Below are 26,710 nucleotides of genomic sequence, written 5' to 3'. Positions count from 1 at the left end.
GCACTGTTCATCCAGGTCCATCATGAGGTGGGAGCACAGGTTGAGGGTTGGCCTTGGTGACCATCATCCCAGCCTGACCGTCATTTGGTGTGTGCCGAGTCGGAGTGTTAAAACCTCGGAATGGATCTTGTGTGTCTTTATTAGTTTCTCCAGCAGTTGATTTTTTTATTTTTTAAAGATGACCGGTAAGGGGATCTCAACCCTTGACTTGGTGTTGTCAGCACCACGCTCTCCCGAGTGTGCAAACCGGCCATCCCTATATGGGATCCGAACCCGCGGCCTTGGTGTCATCAGCACCGCACTCCTCCAGGTGAGCCACAGGCCGGCCCAGCCCCACATGTCCACAGCACCGAGGAGGAAGGCCCTGGGTTAGTGGACGGGCTTTGGGGGGTGCCTGGAGCCCCCCCAGACAGTTTGCATGTCAGTGCACCTATGTCAAGAGAGAAGAGGCCTGAGGCAGGGCCACCCACTCAGAGCGTCACAGTGGACAGCACTGTTCATCCAGGTCCATCATGAGGTGGGAGCACAGGTTGAGGGTTGGCCTTGGTGACTATCATCCCAGCCTGACAGTCATTTGGTGTGTGCCGAGTCGGAGTGTTAAAACCTCGGACTGGATCTTGTGTGTCTTTATTAGTTTGTAAGGGGATCTCAACCCTTGGCTTGGTGTTGTCAGCACCACGCTCTCCCGAGTGAGCCACGGGCCGGCCCAGGCTGAGTATTTTTTAGTATGTTCACAGAGTTGTGCACCCATCACCGCTATCTAGTTCCAGAACATTCTCATCAGCCTAAAAGTAACCCTGTCCCCATCAGCAGTCACTCCCCATTCCGCCCCACCAGCAACCACGAATCCACTTCCTGTCTCTGTGGACTGGCCAGTTCTGGACGTTTTATGTAAATGGAATCGCACACTGTGTCGCCTTTGGTGTCTGGCGTCTGTCACTGAGTGTGACGTGTTCAGGGTCCATCCACGTGGTAGTGAGTGTCAGAGCCTCGTTCCTGTTCATGGCTGAGTCATGTTCCAGTGTGTGGATATATTTAATGCTTTTTTGAATGTAAGAGATCTGACTTGGCTGCAGTATTTAAAAATTCTAACTCCTTTTCTGCCTCAAGGAATTCCCTGGTAACAGGTCCTGGTGTTTCTTTGACAAGTCTCTCAGCATGTACATGTGGTACCTGTCTCGGGCCGCTATCGCCATGTAACAAACCATCCCCAAACTTTTCAAACAACAACTGTTAACCTGGGTTGGGTTCAGCAGGGCACTTCTTCTGTGGGCCTTACCTGGGGTTAGTCACGCAGCCATGGTCAGTGGCTGGCACGAAATCTAGGATGGCTTCTGCAGCTGGGGTGGTCAGAACAGCTTGGGCTGCTCAGCCTCTCTGCCCGTGTGGGCTCTGCAGGGAGCCAGCTGGACCTATGGCCCACGGTTCCTGGAGGATGCCTCCGGCCTACACTATACCTTCCATTCCATTCTGTTGGTCAGAGCCAGCCACGTGGCTGCAAAGAATCACGGCCATCTGCAGTTGACCACAGTGGCCCTTGCCACAGCTTTGCGAAAGAGGATTTTCAATCATGGCCTGTGAGCACCCAGATTTTGTCTGCTCAGATTCTGGGCCAGGTGGGCCTGAGGGTGGGCACCGCCCCTCCATGGGGTCCCTAGCTCTGGGTCTGTGCCCATGAGTGTCCCTGCCTGGCCTGGCTTCCCTGGCAGGTCTCCAGAGGGCCTCTGGTCCTCGTGATCAGAGCCCTGCCCAGCGGGCGGCTGAAGGATGGATCCTTCCAGCAAATCAGGGAAGTGGGTGTGTGGCTTGGCCCTGGTGCCATCTGGTTTTGCAGGATCTCTGGCCTGCACCTCATCTGTCCCGCTGCTTTCAGGCCTGCTCTGAGTCACAGTCAGCCAGCACCTGCTGGGCACAAGCCCCTGCAATGACCAGGCAAGCCTTAGCTGCCACTGCAGCCCCTTTCTCTCTGAGGCCCTGCCTTTCTGCACTCAAAGAAATTTGTGGGTGTCTATCTGCAAGTGACGGAGTTGAAGACAGATGTGCGCCAGCTGGTGTGTGCTGGCCGGTGGGGAGAGTGACGGAGGTCACTGTCGTGCCCAAGGTGGGTGCCTCTGAGGGGTGACGGTTGAGCCAGGTCTTGGGTGAAGCAAAGGAATAAACCCTGTAGGCTTCTTGGGAAGAGCGTTCCAGGTAGAGGCACAGCCCATGCTAAGGCCCTAGGGCAGGACCGAGCCTGGCATGTTGGAGGAACAGCGAGGAGGCCCGTGCAGCTGGAGCAGAGAGAGTGAGAGGGAAGGACGGGGGTGGGGAGGGGTCTGCTGTGGTGGTGGGGGGTCTCGTAAGGTACATGGCTTGATTGTTGCCCTGCAGGGCTGGAGGGGGCGAGGGAGCCGCTTGTCCACAGCAGGCGCGTGTGGCTCCCTTTCCGGTCACCCCTCCCCCGCCCCGTGCCCTCGCCCAGCCCGAGCTCCACGCGCTGCCTCCTCGCGGGCCATGGCGGGCGCTCACTGCTCTGCTCAGAACCCCTTCCGTGGCAGGGGCTTTCTCCTCCCATCCCACGGGGCCCGTGAGGATGCGGTGGCCATGTCCCTCTTCCTTGAGGAGCCACCGGCACACCCGGCTGGGGTGGCCCTGGGGTGGCCAAGTCTCCCTGAGGGCGGGGACGGGCGCGGCCTTCCGGCCACCCCTCTCTGGGCGCCTCTGGGTGTCCTGACAGCGGCCCAGCCCGCGTCTTCTGCTTCCTCCCTGAATTTTCTTCTCCCCCCGCCTGTCCCCATTCTCACGTGCGGTCTGACGGCTGCACCCACATGGCACTGCCATCGCCACCCGTGGTGGATCGTGCGGGGGGTGGGCGTGGGCCCCAGCTTGCTCCCTCCCTGCCTCAGTTTCCACATCAAGCAGACGTGGGGCTGAAGCTCTGCCGGTGGCTGTGTGTGTGCAGAGCGCAGACGCGCGGGTGTCCGTCCGTCCATCTGTTAGTCAACAAACGCTCGTGTCAGTTGAGGGCAGGCCCGGCCCTGAGGGGGACCCTCTGTTACCACCAGGAGGGACCGGGGTGGCATGGCGCGAGTGGGGCGGGACACAGCGTCCCGCGGCAGCCCCAGCTGGGGCAAAGGCGAGGGGGCCGGGGTGAGGACCACGGAACAGCTGAGCGAGGAGGCGGCCCCGAGGGCCACAGCGAGGTGTGCGGCCTCACGGGGGGAACAGCAGGTGCCCAGGCTTAGGCCCACTCTGCGGATTAAGAGACTGAGGCTCAGGGTGAGGAGATGAGGGGGTGGGAGGGCAGCGGGGCAGCCGGCCCCAGAGCCCCCTGCTTTGGGCACCCCACGATGGCTGGCTCAGCCAGGCCGGAGGAAACCTCAGAGAGGCGCAGGCACGTGCCTGAGGTCACCCAGAGGTGGGCGGCTGGCTTGCCGGCCTGCCCCTCACAGTGGAGAACTGGAGAGGAAGGGGGACCATGGCTTCACCCCACGTGGGGCCCCTGGCTGCCGGGGGCCCCCAGCAGACGTGGGCTGCTCTTCCCGGTCTGCCTCTCCTCCTCCCCCAACTATTTTTAAAACCTAATTTCCTCGAAATCAGGGCAGCTCATTCAGAGGTAATTGGCCCCATCCTGGCTGGGAGGCACCCGGCGTGACAGCTCTGTCGGGGGCTGCCCACGTCTGAGCTCTTGCCAGGGCGGGAGTCAAGAGGCGACGGCGCCCACTGCCTGCCTGGGATTGGGTGGCCCTGCCATGCCCCCCGCGGCCCTCTCCTACAGGGTGGCCCTGTCTCTGAGCCCCCCACGTGTCTCCTCCTGCTCGGCGCTGTATTTCCCCCAACTGAGGAGGCTCCCTCTGCCCCTGCCACCTCAGCCAGTCCCTTAATTCTCGTGGTGCCTGGTGCAGGGACATCCGGGCAGGGGCCAAGCAAGTCACCTCTGTCCACTTCCTGGTATCAGCCAGCACAGGTGAAGACATGGAGCTAGGGAGGGAAACTGAGGCAGAGGGCCCCGTGGGGGGCCCAGGCTCAAAGCCCGGTGACCCTGAAGTGCCTAGAGAGGTCCGTGGAGTTGTGTCCGGAGAGTCTTTCATGTGGGACCGAGGATCTCAACTTGGTCCCAGGGCGAGTCTGGAGCATGAGAGTCTGGAGCAGGGGCAGGCTTGGCCAGGACTGTGTTGTCAGATCCTCAAGAGATGCGTTCGGTGCTTGTCCCCTCTGGAGCAGCATGGGTACCATGCCGTCTCTATCCCAGAGCCCCATGTGGACACTCAGGTGCCGGTTAGAGGAGGCGTCCCATGTACAGGGCACGGTGGCTATTGGGGAAAATGTCCAAGTGCCCCTGGTGGGCGTGGGTGGGCGGGAGGAAGCAGGAGGGTCAGTTTGTGCGCGTGTGGAGGGGGATCAGGACCACGGCATGGACCTGCTGGCCGGGAACTGCAGAGGACGTGGTGGGGGGGGATGCAGGGACAGCGGCCAGCAGAAGTCTCGACCTCAGGGGCCCCTTAATGAGGCCTAGAACCTTCCGACTCGGCACACCTCCTGCCGGCTTCCTGCCTCCTGTCCTTTTCCTTCCCCCACACCCCAGACGCAAGACGCAGATTGTTCTGCTCTCGGGCGGCCGACACAGACATTGTGTCAGCTTCCCGCACCTCCCACTGGCCTCTGGGCTCGGGCACGCAGGGTCATTCCTGCCATCGGGGCCACGTGGGCAGGGCGGGCACGTCTGCTGGTTGGGCCCCCTTCCAAGGTCCAGACTCACGTGTCCATGTAGGGATCCGTGGAGGCTCCCACTCACCACAGCCACGCTGGGCCCGTCGGCCCCCACCCCTGATCCTCCGCTGTCCCCGGTGTGGCTGAGGACAGCTCAGTCCTTTCTTTCATTGCTGCAGTTAGGGATCCGTGGAGGCTCCCACTCACCACAGCCACGCTGGGCCCGTCGGCCCCCACCCCTGGTCCTCCGCTGTCCCCGGTGTGGCTGAGGACAGCTCAGTCCTTTCTTTCATTGCTGCAGCCAGAACCCTCAGCCATCCCCGGCTCCCTCTGTGTCCTCACCCCCAGCCTGTGTGTCCTGACGTCACATCTCCCCAGAAGCCGCCACTGCGTGTCCTGTGCCTCCACCTGTCCGGCAGCCTCTGCCCGGTCCCTGCTGTGTGGGGCTGGCCCATGTGGCCTGAGGGGAACCGACCCTCTGGCTGATGTCACGGCTTTGAGGGCTGTGGCCCCTGGGGAAGCAGGTGTGGGGACTGGGGGCTCTGGCAGGGACATGCCTTCCAAGGAGGGCTAACACAGCGGGGGCATCGGCGACCCAGGCCCAGGTTTGAAGGAGCTCCTTGAGTGTGACCTGGGCCAAGTTAATCCTCCCGCACAGCAGCACTTTCTGCATCTTTTTTTTTTTTGTTGTGTGGGAGGTGACTGTCCAATACGGGGATCCAAACCCTTGACCTTGGAGTTACAACACCAGCTGTAACCAGCTGAGCTAACTGGCCAGCCCACTTTCTGCATCTTTGGAACAGATGGGCTTCCCTGACCTCTGGGGTCTTTGCTGGCTCTTTAAGGTCATAGTCTATGAGAGGCAAGAAAGAAATCTTTCCTCCTCCCCAGTCCAAGCCTGTGCCCCGCCTGGGCCCACCACCCTGGCAGTGATCCCACCCTCTGCTCTGTGGCCTTTATGTCCACTTCCTCATCCTCACATCCTCTCTCCCACCCGGCCCGTGTGGGGTCTGTCTACATAGCAGGGTGTGTCTACACAGCAGCCCGCCATTGACCTAGGCCGGCCTCGCAGCCAGGGCCAGAGCTGGGTCATCCACATGGTGGCCTGGCGCAGAGTGGAGAGGTGGCCAGAAGCCTGGACCCCGGGCAGTGGGGTGTGTGCAGTGCCCTCCTGCGTAAAGCAGGTGACGGGGCACCGGGCTCTGCTGGGCACCTAAATGGATTTATAATAACCCCAGGTCAACTCCACCGAGTGCCTGCTGAGCCCCCGGATGATGGCCTGGGGAGAGGGTTACGACTGTTTGAGGCCCTACCCCAGCACGTAGCCCAGCTGTGTGATCAAGGTTAGGTCCCAGACCTTTCTGACCCTCAGTCTCCTCATCTGACGGGGAGAATGGGACGAGAAGACGCATGGAGTGGCTGGCAGGGAGTCAGCCCTGAGCAAGCACCTGCTCCTGCACTGTGAAAGAGGATTGTCTTCGTGCCCCAGAGCCTCATGGTGATGCTGCCATCTCAGTCCTAACCCAGGATGTCCTCTGTCCATGCAGCCTTGGTGCTGAGCCCTGGAAGTGCCCTGCTTGCCCAGGCAGCAACACGGTGGCCTCATCCTACCCCAGGACCTTTGCACGGGCTGCTCCCTCTGCCTGGAGCTCTGTCCCCTGCTCATCCTCGTCCCAGACTCAGCTTGGATGTCACCTCCTTGGGGAGGCCTCCCTTACTGATCTGCATGCCCACACATCCCTCCTAGCCCTCAGCCCACCCCCTGCTGACTATGAGTCCCTGGAGAGCAGGACCAGGTGCGTTCTGGCCACCACGTGGTGGACACCCCATGTGTGAATTCCCTGGGGCAGCCGTAACCAGTCACCACAGACTTGGCCTGAAACCTCACGTTTCTCAGCTCACGGTTCCAGAGGTCAGGGGTCTGACGTGGGCCTCACTGGGCTAAACTTGAGGTGTGGGCGGGGCTGGTCCCTCCTGGAGGCGCCAGGGGAGGACCCGTGTCCTCCTTTCCCAGCTTGTAGAGGCGCCCACAGCCCTCGGCGCGTGACCACTTCCTCTGTCTGCACAGCCAGCTCCCGCTGATCCCTCCCTAGGGTGGTGTCTGGGCTCCCCTCGCCCACACCAGGCAGCTCCCGTGGGAGGAGGGGCTCTGTCAGTTCAGTTGCTCGGTCATCCGCGGCCCTGGTGTCTGTGGCTGAATGGTGGTCAGAGCAGGGGTCTGCCGCCCGCCGCCTGCCCCTCCTCCAGGCAGGTGGGTGCTCAGGTCTGCTCCTTCCTCGCTGAGCCTGGGCGTCGCTGCTGCGTGGCCCCTGAGGCCGCGAAGCCTCTTGCCTGCTCTGGACCCGGCAGCCCTGACCTCTTGCACATTTCTCCCAACCTGCTTGCTCAGCCTGCCGTGTGTGTGACCTTGAGATGGGTCCCATGTGGGGACACTTACCTGTTCCCAGGGGTGCAGGGAGCCGAGTGAAGCGGGACAGGCCTGTAGGGGGTGGGGAGGAGGGGGGTGGACTGGGGTCCTAGGCCCAGGGCTCCCTGGGGACGTGGGATATGGCGGGGGGCAGGTGAGCTGGGCCCGGCCCGGCCATGCCTCCAGTCTGAAGTCTCTCCCTTCTCTTCCTTAGGTTTGGCTCAGAAAAAGACGGCCCTGACAGAGGTGAGTTTCCAGAGGGGAACCAGTGGGCCCCACCCTGACCCGCGCCTCCCTGCCTCTGGTGACTGTGTGGCCTTGCGCAGCTCACTGCACCTTTCTGAGGCCCAAATGCCATCCAGTGTGGTCAGGGGGGTGAACATCGTGTCGTCCTGCAGTTCTGTGATGGGGGAGGTGCTCTTTGAAGTTCTGAGGGGCCATGAATGTGGGGGAGGTGACATGCCCCCAGGGGTGCCCGGGGAGGGGCTGTGGAGGCGGGAGGGGTTTCTGTGGGTCCTGGGCCAGTGGGGCAGGACGGGCCAGTCATCCACCCGAGGTGGTCAGACTGTGGGTTCCTGCTGGAAGCTTGGCCCCTTGGGGTTGTCCCGGGTGTCAGCTGGACTCGGTGGCTAGAGGCAGATGCCAGGGTGGGCACAGGAGCATCAGGGATAGGGGACAAGGTAGAGGGGGGTGGCTCTGTCAGGCGCTGCCAGAGGGCAATGCTTGCGGTAGCCAGCCCGACCACGCCCTTCACCTCAGAGCATTTGCAGGGTCCCTCGGCAGCTGCTCGGAGCTGGATGCAGAGGGAGGCCCATGCGTGTGCGTGTGTCTGTGCATGTGTGCACGTGCGTGTGTACACGTGTGGGTACACTGGGTCCCTTCCACTTCTCACTGCCTCTTTCTGGGTAATGACCATCCGTGGGCACTGAGCTGCCTTGTTTGCAGCTTGGGGGTGGCCACAGGCGGGGTCGGTCCCTGTCCCTCGAGGGACCTGGAGCTGGCTACCTTTCCCCGTCACTTCTGAAGATAGCCTGTGAGGGGCACGTCTGCGAGCCCCATCTTCCAGAAGGGACAGCCCAGGGCCTTGCGTCCCTAAAACCCACAATGGAAGGAGTCCCGCAGGGCCAGGTGTCTGTGTGAGCTGTCCTCACCCAGGATGCCTCCTGCCCACACCAGGAGCCGGGAGGGCTTGGTCCACGCACTAGTCCACTGTGGGGTGGGGTCCTTGGGCGGCCCCACAGGGGTCAGTGGGGCAGCAGGGAGGGCAGTGGGCAGGCCCCATGGAGCCAGGGCGGTGGGGTCAGTTCCTGGGCAGAGACTGCCCCCTGGTGGCTGGTAGGCAGAGCACGCTGGAGCCGGGCTGGGCAGCGGCAGATGGGGCGGGGCAGGCTGGGCTGATCTGAGCACATGGGCTGGATGGGCTCTCGGAGAGGTCCACAGTGGGCCGTGCTTCAATGCGAGTGACAGATGGGGCCACAGAGGGGCACCCAGCTCCCCTGGGGCCGTTCCCTCATTTTCCCCCCGGGGAACAGAAAGTTAAGTCACACAAGGGGGTCGGAGGCTCACACCATGTCTGCTGGGATGGCCCGTGCTGTCCCCCAGACAGCTTTCAGGAGCCGGCCTGTTCTCAGTCAGTGGGACCTTCTCCTCCAGGGAAGGGATGCCTTTTGCAATCATGCTAGCTCAGGGGGTCTCACTGTGGTCCTGTCCTCTAGGGGATGCTGGTGATGTCGGGACAGTTGTGGTTGTCACGACTGGGGGCTGCTCCTGGCATGGAGTGGGTGGAGGCCGGGGACACTGCTCAGCACCTCACCTGCAGTGCCCAGGACCACACCACCACAGAGAAGGACCCGGCCCCAATGTCCACAGTGCCCAGGGGGAGAGACCCTGCAGTCAGGTGGGCTGGGTCTGCTTGACCTTCCTGCTTTTCTCAAGGAGCCGGAAGTCCTGATCTTGGTGTGAGCCCTTCAGGGTGTCCAATCTTGAAGAAGCCCCTCGGACCCTTCTCCAGATGACGGGCCGCCACCTCTGCCCTAGGTCTACCTGCATCTGCCCCCTGCCTCCCACACCCCACCTCGGCCCAGCCCTGGTTCCAGCTGGACCTGGTGACTAAGCCCCTTTCTCACCAGGGATTCCAGAGCACTCTGGCCCCTTAACACTGCCTGCTTCCTGTTCCCTAGGCCCCATCAATGACTGGACAGCCAGGTCCTGGCCATGGGAAGAAGTTGGGCCATCGAGGCGTGGACGCGTCTGGTGAAACCACCTACAAGAAGGTTCTTCCTCTGCTCTTAGCTGGGGGGGTCGATGGGAGGAAGAAAGAGGGGGCTCCCGGTGGTTCTGTGGGCCCGACTGTCCCCCACCCATGTATGTGCACACACATGCTGTCCACGGGGTCAGGCGTGGCTGTGACCACGTTGGGCTTAGGCTGATTCCCTGGAGAGCCTCAGTCCCTGGTGAGGTTCCTGCTGTGCGCTGTCCTCACTGGGCAGCTGGGTAACCAGGCAGCCAGCTCCAGAGTCAACTTTGACCTCCGGCAGTGCTCCCAACCCCGAGCCTCCTCTGGAGGAAGGGGTTACAGCCCCTCAGACTGCCGGGGTGACGCGCTGAGGACAGGCCCGGCTCAGGCCCTGTGGGCTGGAGACTGGACCCCACTGCTGCTCCTGCCCTGCCTCAGTTGCTTTTTTGTTTGTCTGTTTGTTGTGTTTCTCTCAGTTGCTTTTTTATGTGTGCTAGCCTTAGCGAGAGAGGAGCCATACAGGACAGAGTTCACCCTTTTCAAGTACACCGTAAATGGTTCTTAGAACATTCACAGAGTTGTACACCGTCACGTCTGTCTAATTCCAGGACATTTTTATCATCCCAAAGGGACACCCCGTCCCCATCAGCAGTGACTCCCCATCCCCCCACCCCCGGGCAACCACGAATCCACTTCCTGCCTCTGTGGATCGGTCTGTTCTAGACATTTCATGTAAATGGAGTCACACACTGTGTGGCCTTGTGTGTCTGGCATCTGTCACTGAGCGTGATGTGTTCAAGGTCCATCCACGTGGCCGCGTGTGTCGGAGCCTCGCTCCTTCTCACGGCTGCGTGAGGTTCCCGTGGGGGGGGGGGGCTGCGCTGTGTGTGTCCGTCCGTCTGTCCGCTGGTGGACGCGTGGGCTGTCCCCACTTGTTGGTTGCTGCAGGTGGTCTTGCTGTGACCTTCCTTCACAAGTTTTGTTTTCGTTTCTCTTGGACAGATACCTAGGAGTGCAGTTGCTGGGCCACGTGGTAACTGTGTATTAGTCCACTTTGTGTTGCTTATAACAAAATACATGGAACTGGGTGATTTATAAAGAAAAATGAAGTCTATTGCTTGCAGTTTCTAAGGCTGGGAAGTCCCAAGGCCCATCTGGTGTTGGGGACAGTGACCCAGGGGTCTCACATTGCAAGATGGTGGAAGCAGAGAGAAGAGAGAGAGCAAGACAGACTCTCCTCTCCTTTTAAAGCCCCCAGAACTACGCCCTGACCACCATTTTTAACCCATTCACTACTGCAAGGTCCTGCAATCCAATCACCTCTTCAAGGCTCCACCTTTCAATGACCATAATAGGATCCCACCCTGTTAACAGTCACCGTGGGGGCTAAGGTTCTAATACATAAAACTTGGGGACACGGTTCAAGCTTCATTGAGTTTAAGGGGGACATAATTCAATCCACTACACTCTGTTTAACCTTTTGAGAAAATTCCAAACTGTTTCCTCAGTGTTGCACCATTTTACGTTCCCACCAGCTGTGAGTGAGGCTTCGATTTCCCCAGGCCCTCGCCGTGCTCATTAGCGTCTGTCTTTGTGATCCCAGCGTGCTAGCAGGTGTGACGTGTTGTCTGCGTGTGGCTCTGATTTGCTTTTCCTTCACGCCCAGTGGAGGTGCGCGTCTCTTCCCATGCTTCTCAGCCATTCGTGCATCTTCTCTGGACTGAGGTCTGTTCAGTCTGTGGCGTCTTGAGTGTTGGACGTGGAGGCCTGGCCAGGGGCCTCCCGGAATGTGGTGTAGTCAGAGAGCCAAGCTGATAGCTGCACAAAACCCACTTCCGCCCGCCCTCCCTGCCACCCTGCCCCTGTAGCAGGAGTGCCACGTTCCAGAATCAGAGACTCACGGGCTGAGGCTTCTTTTGCCCAGTGTTCAACTAAACAGATTGCTTAGAATGCACAGTGGGGCCGGCCCGGTGGCGCACTGCTACAGTGTGCCGCTTGGGAGTGCGGTGGCGCTCCTGCCGAGGGTTCGGATCCCACATACAGACCGGCTGCTCACTGGCTGAGCGAGGTGCGGGCGCAACACTGAGGGTTGCGATCCCGTTGCCGGTCCCGGTCCGGTACGGGCGCGACACTGAGGGTTGCGATCCGTTGCCGGTCACGAAAAAAGACAAAAAGGAAAAAAAAAAAAAAAAGAATGCATGGTGATAGTAACATGGAGGATGGTGGTGGTAAAGACAGAAGGGCTGGTGTGCTCACGTGCGTGCAGGCTCTGGCCTGGGCACCTACGTGACCTAGTGCACAGCAGCTGGGAGGGCCGGGACCTTTGTGTCTATCTCTGTCTATGGGTGGGGACACTGAGGCACCAAGAAGCAATGTTGGCCACACAATATGACAGTGCCAGTCACATAGGAAGCGGGTAGAAGGAGCCCAGGTCTGCAGAAATGAAAGTATGTCGGGCATCGCTCTGTAAATTCTACTCCCCATAAAAAACGAAACCCAGACAAGACAGTACATCGACCCTACCGAGTCCGGGTGGTTTTAAAATGGTGGAACCTTCTGGAATCTAGCTAGGAAACAAGCTTTGGGGCCACACAAAGCCGTGTTGCAAAAGTCACAGCTGAGCTGCTTCCTTGTCCCGTGGCGCGAGGACGAGCAGCGTCACCTTCCCGACCCGGTTCCCTCCCCTGCACAGCTGCAGCAGGGGTGTCACGATTTCAGAAGGTGGCCGTGCCCACCGGGGGTCCAGCTGCAGGCTAGACTAGGTGCTGGCCCCACCATCCCAGCACACCCTGCGGGTTCTGGGGGTGCGGCAGACACCAGCTCGGGGGTGTTGACGCAGCTTCTGGGCTTCCCCGCAGACCACCTCGTCCACCCTGAAGGGAGCCATCCAGCTGGGCATCGGCTATACTGTGGGCAACCTCAGCTCCAAGCCCGAGCGGGACGTGCTCATGCAGGACTTCTACGTTGTGGAGAGCATCTTCTTTCCCAGGTGGGGCCCGGGGCCCCGGGCAGCATCAGCCCACACGCACCCCGAAGCAGCTTGGGCGCTGCAGTGGCTCTTGCTGCAGGCAGACAGGCCTTTCCTGTTCCGCACACGCACTTCTCTGCTGAGAGTTGCCCAGGCCTCTGCTGGCGTTCCTTGGCTTTGAGTTCTGATCCTCTATTAGTTCGCCACAGAATCAGAGAGATCCCATATAAAAGCAGTTTTTAAAAAATAGGAAAGAAGATAGACATTAATTTTTCTCTCACATAAAAATACTGATAGGCAATCTAGGGCTGGCAAGTTGGCTCCGTGGTGTCAGGGTCCCAGGTTCCTTCCAGTTTCCTCCCTCCCCATTCTCAGCACGCAGCTTCCGTGACCAGTGGTATGAGGCGGCTGCCCAGGCTCCTGCCAGTGTGCCTGCATTCCAGAAGCAGGAAGGAAGAGGAGGAGAGGGGGGACAATGTGCCCCTTCCCTGTAAGGGCACAACCAGGAAATAGCACACCTGGAGTCTGCTCCCCTCCTGTCTCCATGGCGAGTGCAGTACGTGGCCACACCACTGCAAGGGAGATTGAAACAGTGCGGCCTCCTTGCTAAGGAAGAAGGGAGAATGGTTATTGGGGACAGCCCCTTTGTTCCATCAGGAGCCACTTGCTGCTTGTGAGATCAGGCCACTCGAGGGGACCTTGGCGTTTGGCTGCTGGAGGCAATGCCCTGGGCCTGGGAGGGGCATTGGGAGGAGTGGGGCAAAGTGCGCCCACAGCCCCCATCCCTCACAGAGTCCCCTCTGTGTCCTTGCTCCACAGTGAAGGCAGCAACCTCACCCCTGCCCACCACTTCCAGGACTTCCGCTTCAAGACCTATGCACCTGTCGCTTTCCGCTACTTCCGGGAGCTCTTCGGGATCCGCCCGGATGACTACTTGGTGAGCGTGTCCGTCAGCTATTGCTGCGTAACAAAGCACCCCAGGCCAAGTGGCTCCAAACAGCACACATCTGTAATCTCACAGCTTCTGGGGGTCAGGGACTAGGTGCCACTCAGCTGGGGGCCTTTGCATAGGGTGACAGTCCAGGAGTTCAGGGCTGGGGTCTCATGCGAGCCTTGCCTGGGGAAGGATCTGTTGGCAGGACTCTGTTTCTCACTGGCTGTTGGCCCCGGGCCTCCGATCTTTGCCATGTAGGTCTCCTTCAAAGCCAGGCAAGCGGACGCAGCAATCTTTTGTAACCTGACGGCTGACCATCCGATCTCCTTTGCTTGTTAGGGTGTCACAGGCTACACCCACATTTGAGGGCAGGGGCACTGCACTGTGAGGTGGGTGTCATTGGGGACCGGCTTAGGGTCTGTCCTCCAAGCTCTGGTTGTGGTTTTATTTATTTTAGTTATTCATTTTGGCAGCTGGCTGGCACAGGAATTGAACGTGTACCTCAGTGTTACCAGCACCGTGCTCCAACCCTCTGAGCTAACCAGCAGGCCCTTGCTTGTGGCTTTATTTTCTCAAATTACAAAAATCAAAATCTAGGCCCTACCCTTTGACCCAGCAACCCATTATCAGCACTTCCAAAAGTCACAGAGAGGTGCACAGACAGGGAGGTCACCGCAGTGCCACCTGAATTCACATTATGGTCTACGCTTCTAGAAGCTCGGGGTGGTTCTTTTTCAAATCTGCCTGGTCCTTCTTGTATAACTCTGCATGAGGGAAAACTTAAAGCCTGTGGGAAAGTGCCCCCATCATCATTCGATCCCCTGCATCTGATTCATCCAACATCCACAGTCCTGGGGGTGGCCTGGGGGTCACCGATCCTCACCCACAGGGGCTGCCTGCTCTTGCATTTGGTGGCCACTGGTGTGCTCCTGTGTGGTCCATCTTCATCCCTGGGAAACCTGTGTCCCCCCAAAGGCTGCGTCCTTTCAGAGAGAGCTAACATTTGCTCCAGCCTGGGGCACATGAGACCGTCGGGTGCCCAGGAGCCACAGTGCTCCTGCCGAGTCTCCTGACTGCAGCGTCCCTGTCGGTGCTGGTGGCCATGTCCTCACCCTGTCCCAGCTCACGACTTCTTTACCTCCATCCTGGCACCTTGAAGACCCTTCCCTTTGTCCCTGTGAGTTTGGCAGTACGGTGAGAAGTGACTTGTGCACAGCCTGGAGCTTTTGGGTAGAAATGCCACTCAGGTCATCTCCATGCTGGATCGTTAGTTGCCACAGTGGAAATCTATGGCCTCGTCCACAGTAGCAGAGAAGTGGCTTGAATGTCCATCAGTGGGGAGCGAGCAAATGAGGAGGAGGTGTGAGATGTCTCGGGTCTCGTCTAGAACTTTCTAAAAGCAGATCTGGGAACTTCAGAGGTCTGGGATGCTCCCGCAGTGTCTGGACATTTGGCCCTGCACAGGGGATCCTCAATGCTTATTTCTTCTGTGCCTCTCAGAGGGGCAGGAATTCTCCTGGGACCCCCAGTACTGGGCAGCAGCAGCCCCCAGGCCTCCGTCCAGGCCTCAGAGCAAGGTGGGTGGGAAATGGCAGCGGGAGGGCAGGGATGGCTGCGTTCAGCCCTGGCACTGTCTCTGGGGACCCCGTGGTCCAGGGTCTCTGAGCCTGCGTGGGAGAGGACACAGGGTAGGGGCTCTGGGAGCCTGGTTTGTCTGTGCATCGCTCTGATTGGACAGCTGAGGTCGTATGTCCCTGCCCTGCAGCTGAGGGGGCAGCCCCAGCTCAGACAGCAGGGGAGAAGTTTGGGTGTAGAGGGGGCTGCAAACAGCAGGAGCACAAGGGGATGGGTCAGCCCACCTCAGAGCAGCTGCCACCAAGAACACCCTGGGTACCATGAAGGGGCCACACCCAGGCTTGTCCTAGTGCCACCTGGCTCAGAAATCCATGTGTGTCCTCAGCTGGGGTCCCACAGCTCCCCAACCCACTCCCCAAGGACAGTGGCCCTCAGCCGTTTGTTTCCAAAACTTTCTCTGCTCGTAGACTTCATTGGTACAATGCTGACCACACACGTTCTGCTGCTTTTTCACTCTGCATCTCAGAGCACCTTTCCTCTCCTGCCAGTCTGGAGACGATGTCATTTGTCCCCGGGGGACGGACGTTCAGGTTGTCTGCAGTTTCCCTGTTCAAAATGACCTCAAGGTGATGTCTCGCTACCTAAGGACAGCAACCGTGGGCTCTGCAGGGGGCCTCGTTGCCATGTGGAGGACACCGGCCCCAGGAGGGTCCCTTCCCCACTCTGCGCCACTGTCTGTGTCCAAGAGACGGGGGAGGGGGCTGGCTGGTAGCTCACACATGGTGCTGGTAACACCAAGGTCATGGTTCGGATCCCGGTACTGGCCAGCCACAAAAAAAAAAAAAAGAGGTGGGGAGGGCTCACAGCCCATGGTGGGAGGGACAGGAGCCAGGCGTGGGTCTCCGTGTTTTCTGTGGACATTTGTGGCTTGTGGATGCAGGCGGAGAAAGGACAGACAGATGGCCAGACCAGGCAAAGGCTGCAGCCTGGATGCATCTTGCCCCAACTGCAGAGTCCTCGCCTTCCCTGAGCTCAATCTGTTCCAGCTACATGAGCCTCCTCATGGTCCCTCTGACATGCCAGGCATGTCCTGCCTCAGGGCCTTTGCACAGGCTCCAAAAAAAAAAAAAAAAAAAAAAAAAAGAGGTGGGGAGGGCTCACAGCCCATGGTGGGAGGGACAGGAGCCAGGCGTGGGTCTCCGTGTTTTCTGTGGACATTTGTGGCTTGTGGATGCAGGCGGAGAAAGGACAGACAGATGGCCAGACCAGGCAAAGGCTGCAGCCTGGATGCATCTTGCCCCAACTGCAGAGTCCTCGCCTTCCCTGAGCTCAATCTGTTCCAGCTACATGAGCCTCCTCATGGTCCCTCTGACATGCCAGGCATGTCCTGCCTCAGGGCCTTTGCACAGGCTCCATTACCTTATTTTTCTCAGATGGCAGCTCCTCAGAGGGGCCATCCTGTCCAGGGTAGCTGCCTCCATCATACTCTGTCCCTTGACCTTGTGTGATTTTTCTCCACACCCTGTTATTGCCATCAGACATACTGTGTTTAACTTTGTCATAAGAATGTCAGCTCCAAGAGCCAGGGACTCAGCCTATTTTGACAACTGCCATGTGCCCAGTGCTTCCTCCTGTCTCTTTCTGCCTTTGTTGATACTTGGCTTCCATCCTGAAGGTTGCCTCATGGTCCAGTGTGGCTGCTGGGGTTCTGGCCATCACATCATCCTTCCAGGCAGGAGCACTGGCTACAGACGGGGCCTGGATGGTCCTAGGTGCTCAGGAACTTAAGTGGGAATGAATGGCTCAGTCTCCATGCTGCTTCAGGGGAAAATGCCTGGAGTGCTCATGTTTGTCATTTTGGGGTGGCACCTGCCTGGTCCCCAAGAGACAGTGAGGAGCAGAGTCTTCAGCCAGCCGTAGTGGACTCAAACCCGAGTGAGAAATAAAGCTTTATTGTTCCCATAGCTGTGACGGGGGATGTTCGTTTCTCCGCACCATCTGGGCTGTTGACGGATGCGACAGCTGTGATTATGAGGTCCCCATCACCTCTGCTGTTCACGGGAGGGAGTCGGGCCCAAGAGAGGATTGGGCCTTTCTGGGTCCTTGGGAACCCCACATTTTCCCAGTCCTCTCTGACACCCAAGCATACGTACACACAGCCAGAGCCCAGAAGCATCAGTTCAATGGCCCCAGCCCATGGCAGGGGGCCTGGAGCTGGGAACCGGCCGGGGGTCAGTGAGGACCCTCAGCACACCCACAGGGAGAGTGTGCGGAGCTGGATACACAGCCCTGGTCTCAGGCTGCGTGACCTCACAGCTCATCCTCTCCCCAGCTGCACGTCCCCCTGGATCAGCAGGGCCTGGTGTGTCACCCGTGGACTCTCCCGGTGTTTTCCATAAGCAGCGCTCCTTGCTTCCATCTGCTGCCTGTGGTCTGAGCGAGTCTTCTAGCCACCCCTGACTCTAGGGAGACACCTGCTCACACACACGCCCAGCACAGCAGGAAAGGGCATGTGCAGGAAGATAGAGAACACGTAGGTGTAGCATAAATGTTGGTGGGAGAGAAAGTGGGGAAGAGAGGTGTGGAGTGAGTTCCAAGGGGCCCGGCTGGGGGCTGCTCGTCAGAGACCCAGCTTCCTTCTCTCCCTTTCTGCCTTCATTGATCCATGGCTTCTGCCCTGAAGGTCACCTCGTGGTCCACTGTGGCTACTGGGGTTCCAGCCATCACATCACTGTTCCAGGCAGGAGATAGGTGGGAAGGAGAAAAGGCAAAGAAGCAGGTGTACCAGCTGTCTGTCACCCATTAGGCAGCCTTCCCCCAAGTCTCTGATTGTGACTCTGGCCAGAGCCGACATCGTGGCCACACCCAGCCACAGGGGAGGCTGGGAACGTGTCATAGCCAGGAGCACCCGCAGCCTGTACAATCAGGTGCCTGTTACTAACAAGAGGGCAGACAACCTGTGGAATATGCCCTGGCAGGTCAGCATCAGGCTGAGGAGGTAGCCCCAGGTTCCAATCCTTGCTGTGTGGCCTTGGGCAAGTCACTCCCCCTCTCTGAGCCTCCACTTCCTCATCTGTAAAATGGAGCCAACAGTCCCCAGTTCCAGGGCTGCTGGACAGGTTAGAAGCCGGTCCGCTAGCCCCAGCACTCACCACCCAACCCGCTCTGCCCTGCAGTACTCGCTGTGCAATGAGCCGCTGATCGAGCTCTCAAATCCGGGCGCCAGCGGCTCCCTCTTCTACGTCACCAGCGACGACGAGTTCATCATCAAGACTGTGATGCACAAGGAGGCTGAGTTCCTGCAGAAGCTGCTCCCCGGGTACTACATGGTGCGTGGCCGCCCCTCCAGCACCACGTGGCATTCAGGAGCTGCCGCCTCCGCCCTCAGCACAGCCCTGGTGGCGTCCCTGGGCAGCATCTCTGCCCACACCGAGGGCCGGGTGGTAACTCAGACGTGGAGAGGAAGCCAGCTGGTACCTCACTAAAGCCCAGCTGCTGGGGGCATGCACTCAGCGTGATTCATGACAGATGGGGGTGTGGGGAGCTTCAAGCTCCCAGACCACCCGGCCCCCAACCCTTGGGAGCTCTGGTGCTCACCCAGGTGGAGGGTGGGCACCCCCTGAAGAGCCACCCCCTCCCTGCACAGCCCCTGAGCTGCTGCCCGGACTGTCGGGGCAGCTTAGGACAGCCCCTGACTCAGTTTCCCCTTTGGGGCATCCTTCCTGCACTGTGTGTGGTGCCTGGGGTGGGACCCCTGGCTCCCCCAGATCAGGTCGGCAAACTCCATCTGCACAGGGCCAGTATGTCTGACTGTGTGAGCCGGGCAGTCCCTGTCTGCACAGCCCAGCTCTGCCTGGAGGCTCAAAGTGCTTAGAACTTTACTCATGGATGCTGAAATGTGAATTTCACGTCCTTTTCAAAGGTCACAAAATAATATTTCTCAAGATTTTTTCCAACTTTTTAAAAAAAGTATAAAACCCATTCTCAGCTCTCAGTCCTGCAAAAACAGGTGGGTTCACCCACCCTGGCCCGGGGTGGCTCCTGCAGGGGGAGTGCCCCTTCCCTCTGCCCCCCGGTACATGGTGGGCTGGGAAGACCTGGCCACATGCCTCTGGGCTCTTCACCAAGAGGCACGTGGAAGCCTCTGGTGACTCCAGAAATAGGCTGTCTCAGAGCTCACAGCAGGGCGGGGGTGCTGGGGAGGACAGAGGGGAGCTGGCCTGGAGAGGGAGGTGCTCTGCGGGGCTTCCTGAGGAGAGGCAAGCAGGGGTCGGCTGGGGGTACACATGAGTCCCACTGAGGCAGGAACCAGCTGGGCCGGCTGTGGGGGTGTCCAAGGCCCCCGCAGCTGCTGTGCCCTGACCCGCTCCCCTCCCCTGCAGAACCTGAACCAGAATCCGCGGACGCTGCTGCCCAAGTTCTACGGGCTGTACTGCGTGCAGTCGGGGGGCAAGAACATCCGTGTGGTGGTCATGAACAACGTCCTGCCGCGCGTGGTCAAGATGCACCTCAAGTTCGACCTCAAGGGCTCCACGTACAAGCGGCGGGCCAGCAAGAAGGAGAGGGAGAAGAGCATCCCCACCTACAAGGACCTGGACTTCATGCAGGACATGCCCGAGGGGCTCCTGCTCGACGCCGACACCTTCAGCGCCCTGGTGAAGACCCTGCAGCGGGACTGCCTGGTGAGGCTCGCACAGGACATGCCCGAGCCCCATGCCAGCCCAGGTCCGCCCCCCGTCCCCATGCCCAGAGCAGGCCCGTCCCTAATGCTGGAACCGGAAGCCACCTCACCTTCCAACGGCCTCAGTTTCCTCGCCCGTCGCACTGGGTAATGCTCCACCTGCCCTGCAGGCCGCGGTGAGAGCTGGTGGGGTCTGGTCAGGCGCCCAGCACACAGCCCTCATGGAGCCTGTGCTGGCTCGGGGTCAAGGGAAAGCCCGATGCACCAGGCTCTTGGCGAGCCTTTGTTACTACCCCTACCCCTGGCAGCCCCCTTTCTGAACTTGACCCAAGCCCCCCAAAAAACTACACAGAAGATCTGGGGGGCCTCAAGGCTTCCCTGGCTCGTCTCTGAGCACCTGGGCTGCACCTCTTGGGCCCGAGTGCATCCTCCCCACGGGCAGGGCCAGCACCCCTTCCCTCCCTCTGGAGGACTGAAGCCAGGGAGTAAAGTCCCTGCCCCAGCCTGAGAGGTGGCCGGTCACTGGGTCAGAAGCCCCCACTCCAGGGCCCGATGTCCTGGCTTTGATGCCTACTGAGTGACCATGGTCCTTCTGGCCCCTTGGATAGCGATCGGGCCCCTGCATGGCCGTGGGACCAAGTCTCAAACCCAGTGCACCTGGCGAGGTTCCTGCTGAATGCCAGCCATGGCTGGCTGTGCCAGTGTCCCCTTGGGGTCAGGGAGCGGTGCTGGGGCCGGCTGACCGCGCCTCCCGCACTGCAGGTCCTGGAGAGCTTCAAGATCATGGACTACAGCCTGCTGCTGGGTGTGCACAACATCGACCAGCATGAGCGCGAGCGGCAGGCCGAGGGGGCCCAGAGCAGCTCGGACGAGAAGCGGCCCGTGGGCCAGAAGGCGCTCTACTCGACAGCCATGGAGTCCATCCAGGGCGGGGCCGCACGCGGGGAGGCCATCGAGTCAGATGACACGTAGGTGGGGGTGCGGCTCTTCCAGATCAGAGGCTGCCCACGTGGCAAAACCACAAAGGCGTGGAAAGGTGCTCCTGGGAGGAGTCCTAATGGCTGGGGGTGAGGCAGCCCTTTAGTAGCGAGATACAGGCACAACCCATGGAGGGCAGGGTGGGGGAGTTGGCTTCCACCAAGATAAAAAGCACTGCAACAGAAGACGCAACAGTGACAGAGGACTCCAGGGCGACTCAGCCAGCTAACAGTGACAGAGGACTCCAGGGCGACTCAGCCAGCCGGCGTTTACTGATTGACAGTTTACTACAAGCACCTTCGTTGGGTGCTGGGGAGAGGATTCAGACCTGGTCCTGCCCTCAGGGGGCTCTGGGTTTGGTTCTGAAGACAGTCAAAGGGTCTGTCCCCCTCGGCACTGGAACTGGGTCCTTCTCTGTGGTGGGGGGTCCTGGGCACTGCAGGTGCTGAGCAGTGTCCTGGCCTCCACCCACTCCATGCCAGGAGCACCCCCCAGTTGTGACAACCACAGATGTCCCCAGGCATTACCCAGTGTCCCCTGGGGGGCAGGGTTAACCAGTGTCATGTGCCAGCGTCAGGGCTGTCCCTCGCTGCAGCAGGGCCTGTTCTCTGCGCACTGACTGGAGGGAGCCAGCCAGAGCCTCCACCTCCTCTACCACATGCAGCCCTCCTGGGGGCCCTAGAGGAGACGAGTGGCGTCCCCCCACTTCCAGCTGAGGAAACAAAGGTTACAGGGTGCACAGCTGGCTGGGGGAGGGTGGCCTCGATTTGAGTCTCAGCCCGGCCTGCCAGGAGCTGGTGCCGGCTCCACCTCAGCCACCAGCTGCCAGAGGACAGGAGGAACTGGGCCCAGGGGGAGGCAGTGGGGGCAGCACGTGCAAAGGCCCCGCACAGCTGCCCCCTCAGACATCTTGGTGTTCGTAGGCTCTTCGCGGGCCCGGCAGGGGAGCAGGTGAGCCCAGAGGTGTGTGGAGTGGAGGGAGCCGGCCCGCGGGCCAGCGCTGCATCGCGTGGCCTCACTAATGTGGCATGTGCCAAGAGATGTCATTAACTCCCCGGAGTGCCTCCCCACTGAGGTCCCGCGTGGCCCTGCCTGGGAGTGCAGTGTGCGCATGTGCACACGTCGGGTGTGTGTGTGCATGTACATTATGTGCATGTGTGTGCACGTGTGTGAGTATGTGTGCGCATGCCTGGCGCTTGTAGCCGGGACCCCTTGGCGGCCTCTGTCCTCCAGCTTTGAGTTTGAGAGATGCCCAAGAGAGCTGCTCCATCCCACCCCAGGACAGCGGCTCCCAGGGGCCGGGGCCCCCCTCCGAGGGTCCAGCTTAGCAGCCACCTAGGGGGCAGGTGGATTCTGGACCCCCAGAGCCTCCTCGGGCCCTGGCCCTTGCTCAGCGCTGTCTCTCTCCCCAGGATGGGTGGGATCCCCGCTGTGAACGGCCGAGGGGAGCGACTCCTGCTGCACATCGGCATCATAGACATCCTGCAGTCATACAGGTGGGTGCCGGCTGCCCAAGCACCCGCACGCCTGGTGCCACAGATGCCGCAGCCTCCCGTGAAGCTCTCTGGGCTGCCCTCTCCACCATCCCTAAATGGGTGTCTGGTCCCCAACCCAGTGACTCCACCTGTGGGGACTCATCCGAGGGATGTTGCAGCCCTCTGTTCACACACGGGCTTTCCTGTGCTCAAGTCTGAGGCATTTAAGTGCCAGACGATCAGTGGGGTGGCAGGTGCCTTGTGGCTGGTCCAACCCCTGTGCAGCAATCTGGGTGCCAAGTGCTGGAGCTAAACAGCAGCAGGACAGAACATCTTTGATCCCACGTCACATGATGTACATCTTTGATCCCACGTCACATGATGTGAGATTTCAACGTCTCTTGTGCTGTGTGGTCTTGAGCACAGACCAGGGACCTGCTGGCAGCCACGGCAATGGCACAGCACAGAGAAGATGGGCTCAGCCTGGTCTGCGAGGAAGGGGAAGGGAGGGCCCAGGAAAGTGTCAGCCTGTCTGTCCTCCTCCAAAGGCTGTGCACCACGCCCTTTTCATTTCCTCCCCCAGAGCAGCAGTCGGGGGAGCCCCCAGGCATGTGGGAAGTGAGCAGAAGGGGACACAGGAAAGAGGAGTTTGGCTTCTGGCTGATGCAGCAGGCAAGGTCTTGATGGACACTGGGGCTGTGTCACTCTGTAGCGAGGCCGTCCTGGGCACTGCAGGTGCTGAGCAGTGTCCCTGGCCTCCACCCACTCCATGCCAGGAGCACCCCCATGTCGTGACAACCACAGATGTCCCCAGACATTGCCCAGTGTTCCCTGGAGGGCAGAATTGCCCCATGTAAGAGCCCTAGTCTCAAGGGCTTGGCTGATGTCAGCTAACAGTCCAGGTGTTTCTTCACAGGTTCATCAAGAAGCTTGAACACACCTGGAAGGCTCTCGTCCACGATGGGGTGAGTCCTTCATTCTTTCATCCACTCATTCCATCCGTCCGTCCACAAATGTAGTGGCAGTCTCCTTGGCCCAGGCATGCGTGCTGGGGAGCTGAGAGACAAGCCGTACCCTTCTGGGTGTCCCTGGACCCAGTTACCAGCCAAGCCATCAGAGGAAGCAGAGGCAGCTGCCTGAGTCCCTGCCATCCAGGGAGGGGTTCAGGCAGGCTTCCTAGAGGAGGGAACCCTCAAGTTGAATTGGAAGGATTCCTTAGGACAGCCTGGCCAGGAAAGTCGGGCCAGACAGGCAAAGAACATTCCAGAAACATGCCATGTGCAGGGGGTCTTGGGCACTGTGGTGGGTAGAGGGCGCCCAGCCCACCCAGGGGCAGCACAGCTCAGCTCCGACTCCTGTTGCCACATGAGCTTTTTCCTGTAACTGCTGATTAAACGTGATACCCCGGGAGGCCCAATCATGTGGGGCTAGAGAGAGCCCACCTGCAGGTCCGAGCCAACCCACACACCCCGCTGAGCTGTGCAGTGGCTGACTCATGCTCCAAGGTGTGAGACCCCAGCCCACTTTTAGGTCTTTCCTGGGTGGATGACTGTCCTCCCTCAGCCCCTGAGTCAGACCGATTCTCAGTAAAGTGCTGGGGACTGTTTGTGTGGCCACAGTCTGTAGAATCTAAGATCCTAAGAAGGAGACCCCCTCAAAGGATCATTTAGAGGGTCTAGGCAGGAGCTTCCAGAACATGCAGTGAGAGGGTCAGGGTGGCAGGAGGCCTTTTATTGTTTGGAGGCTGGTCGGTACAGGGATCAAACCTTGGGCCTGGGTGTGATGCGCTACGCTCCAAGCAGCTGAACTAACCAGGCAGCCCCGGGGGTGCTGTAAGCCTGGCCAGGGCCGAAATCCTGTTCCCACGGCACATAGGAGAGCTCTCTAGTCCTGGCCAGCCCAGCCAGGTCTCCCCTGTGCTGTCCCCACATCCCTTACGTTGTCCTTGTCCCCTGGCCCAGAGGGGCTGACCACTGCATGTGCACTCCAGCCAGAGGAAGGGGCAGAGGTGGGCCTTTCCCTCAGAGGGCAGAAGGTTTCACGGCTTAGGCTTGTGCCCCCGTAGCCAGGCTGTGGTCACGTGGCCACACCTCACCCAGGAGCTGGGAAGTGTAGTTCTCATCCTGGGGCCAGACGGATTTTAGTACATTCCAGCAGGAGGTCTCAACCATGGGGGACACTGGGCAGTGTCCGGGGACATTTGTAGTTGTCATGACTGGGGGTTGTTCCTGGTATGGAGAGGGTGGAGGCCAGGGACACTGCTCAGCACCTGCAGCGCCCAGGACCAACCCCTCCCCTCCCCCTCACCAAGTGATCCAGCCCAAAGTGTCAGGTGTGGCAAGTTTGAGAAACCATGTCATGGAAGGCTTGACCCCAGGGAGCAGCCTGCACGTTCATGGAGCACTGCCTGTGCGCTGGGCTCCCTGCCAGTAAACCCTACCGTTACTTGAGCGTTGCGACCTTCAGGTCTGCCTGGCACCGACGACCAGCTGCCATTGGTGGTCCTGGAGGTCTCTCGTCTCAAAGCTGCTCAGCTCAAAGACAGCCAGAGACGTAGTGTGCAGAAATGGGCTTTTTATCATTTCATTGTTTTTGTTTATTCATTTACTTCTTTGTGTAGTTACTTTATTCACATGGTTCAAAACGTTAAGAATGCAAATGGTTTCTAGTGAAAAACCCTCCCCCTCATCCCTTTCCCCTCCCCTTCATCCCTTTCCCCTCCCCCTCATCCCTTTCCCCTCCCCCTCATCCCTTTCCCCTCCCCTGACCTGGTGCCCCTCCCCAGAGAGAGCTGCTGTTCTCTGTTCCTTGGGTCCCCATCCAGGAAGCCACTGCGTGGACCCCTCTCTTTCCTTTTTACACAGTCGGTAGTCCCCCCACTCCCCCTCCCTGTCCCCAGCACACAGCATCTGCTGGGGCTGTCCTTGGCTGCTAACACCCCTTCTGCCACTCTCTTCCAGGACACGGTCTCTGTCCACCGCCCCAGCTTCTATGCAGAGCGCTTTTTCAAGTTCATGAGCAACACGGTCTTTCGGAAGAACTCTTGTAAGCCACCTGAGGGTCTTGGGGGAGGCAAGAGCTGGGATGACCAGGGTGTCTAGGGTGTCTGCCCCTCACGGGGGTGTAACACAGGGGTCTGGAGCCACACTGTCTGAGCCCTAAGCCTGGCTGGGTCTCGTCCTGGCTCTGTGGCCTTGAGCACGCAACTCCCTACTCTGTGCCTCAGTTTCCCCAGCTGCACAGAGTTGTGAGGGTGGGGTGTGTTTATACATGAAATGGGTGGGCCTGGCCCAGTAGCCTTAACTGCCATGGGCAATACCGTTGCCAAGGAAATGTGTCCCTGGCGGGAACATCAATGTGCCCCAGCCCAGCAGGGGGAGAGGTCCCAGGGTGAATAGGGGTGGGGAAGGTGGGGACTTGGGGTTCACCTGGAGGGTGGCTATAGGCTTTTCCACAAAGAGGCTTTGGTCTCCTTCAGCCTCAAGTGACAGGGAGAGGCTAGATCAGCAAGAGCAGAGGGTCCCGTGGGTGGTCAGCAGGGGTTGTGCGTGTGGGTAGCTGGGCCGTGCGTGTGCAGACCTTGCTTGTGTGCAGAAGAGGAGCCAGGAGCCCAGCAGGGGCCTTGCCTGGGCTTTGCTGAGGGGCTCCTGGGCAGAACCAAGCACTGACTGCCCACCTCCTTCTGCAGCCCTGAAGTCGTCGCCATCCAAGAAGGGGCGCAGTGCCCTGCTGGCCGTCAAGCCCCTGGGGCCTACGGCCGCCTTCTCAGCCAGCCAGATCCCCAGCGAGCGGGAGGATGCACAGTATGATCTACGGGGTGCCCGCAGCTACCCCACGCTGGAGGACGAAGGTGAGCAGGTGGCCGGGCAGGTGCACTTGTGATCCTCAGGGTGGGGGCTGCAAAGTGGGAGGCAGGCAGCACCCGTAGCTGACATGAGACCTCCTGATAGAGTGCTCCAAGCTGTGCCTGACATCACGGGAGGCAGGCAGCACCCGTAGCTGACATGAGACCTCCTGATAGAGTGCTCCAAGCTGTGCCTGGAAGCGGAGTGTACTCTGACATCACAATCACCCCCTCCAGGATCTACAGAGCCACCCAGAGAGTGGGGAGCCACAGGGAGAGCTGAGCATAGAAAGCACCATCCGGGGAGGTGACAGTCTGCTGTTACCATCACTGGAGCTGTTCAGGGACATCATAAACAGGATGAAACCCAATGTTCTGGAAGGCCCCTCTCAGCCCATGGGGTCAAGAATTTTTAGGCAGGGAGGGGCTGGGGGAGTAGCATCAAAGAAGGTGAGACAGCACGTGCAAAGGCCCTGAGGCAGGATCTCTCCTGGCATGTTAGAGGCCAGCGTGGGTGGAGCAGAGGGAGGGAGGAGGTGCGTGCAGGAGGCTTGGGCGTGCAAGGTCCTCTGGGTTGTTAGGGGTTTGGGAAGCTACTGGCAGCCTCTGTGCTAGGGGGATATTATATTTCATTTGTCCTGGTCAGAGCTGTGTGAGGAGCCTGGAGCATAGGGGAAAGGTGGGCGCGTCTGGGAGGGAGCAAGGGAGGGAAGGTGCCGGGGTGTGTGGGCACCCAAGGGCGCATGGAGTGGCGGGGTGCCCACCGCCATCTCCCCACAGGCCGGCCCGACCTCCTGCCCTGCACGCCTCCTTCTTTTGAGGAAGCCACCACAGCCTCCATCGCCACAACCCTGTCGTCCACCTCCCTGTCCATCCCTGAGCGGTCCCCCTCGGAGACATCAGAGCAACCGCGGTACAGGTGC

General features: G+C 59.9%; 1 protein-coding gene across 1 annotated transcript in view; it reads left to right on the top strand.

Annotated features, from left to right (window-relative positions):
• The first annotated feature begins 3,060 nt into the window (after positions 1-3,060).
• PIP5K1C (phosphatidylinositol-4-phosphate 5-kinase, type I, gamma) overlaps positions 3,061-26,710 on the top strand; it is a 36,054-nt gene continuing 12,404 nt past the window's right edge. Inside the window, exons 1-16 of the mRNA XM_008582895.1 lie at positions 3,061-3,258; positions 4,232-4,427; positions 6,437-6,485; positions 6,783-6,940; positions 7,311-7,342; positions 9,277-9,369; positions 12,191-12,321; positions 13,120-13,237; positions 17,986-18,138; positions 19,192-19,491; positions 20,253-20,458; positions 21,881-21,964; positions 22,860-22,908; positions 24,904-24,988; positions 25,632-25,793; positions 26,568-26,706. Of these exons, the coding sequence (XP_008581117.1) occupies positions 3,061-3,258; positions 4,232-4,427; positions 6,437-6,485; positions 6,783-6,940; positions 7,311-7,342; positions 9,277-9,369; positions 12,191-12,321; positions 13,120-13,237; positions 17,986-18,138; positions 19,192-19,491; positions 20,253-20,458; positions 21,881-21,964; positions 22,860-22,908; positions 24,904-24,988; positions 25,632-25,793; positions 26,568-26,706 (2,153 nt within the window). The remainder of the gene's footprint in view (positions 3,259-4,231; positions 4,428-6,436; positions 6,486-6,782; positions 6,941-7,310; positions 7,343-9,276; positions 9,370-12,190; positions 12,322-13,119; positions 13,238-17,985; positions 18,139-19,191; positions 19,492-20,252; positions 20,459-21,880; positions 21,965-22,859; positions 22,909-24,903; positions 24,989-25,631; positions 25,794-26,567; positions 26,707-26,710) is intronic.

Source organism: Galeopterus variegatus, unplaced genomic scaffold, assembly GCF_000696425.1.
Source record: "Galeopterus variegatus unplaced genomic scaffold, G_variegatus-3.0.2 Scaffold2754, whole genome shotgun sequence".
NCBI classification, from domain to species: domain Eukaryota; kingdom Metazoa; phylum Chordata; class Mammalia; order Dermoptera; family Cynocephalidae; genus Galeopterus; species Galeopterus variegatus.
This window is presented reverse-complemented; position numbering and strand designations above follow the sequence as displayed.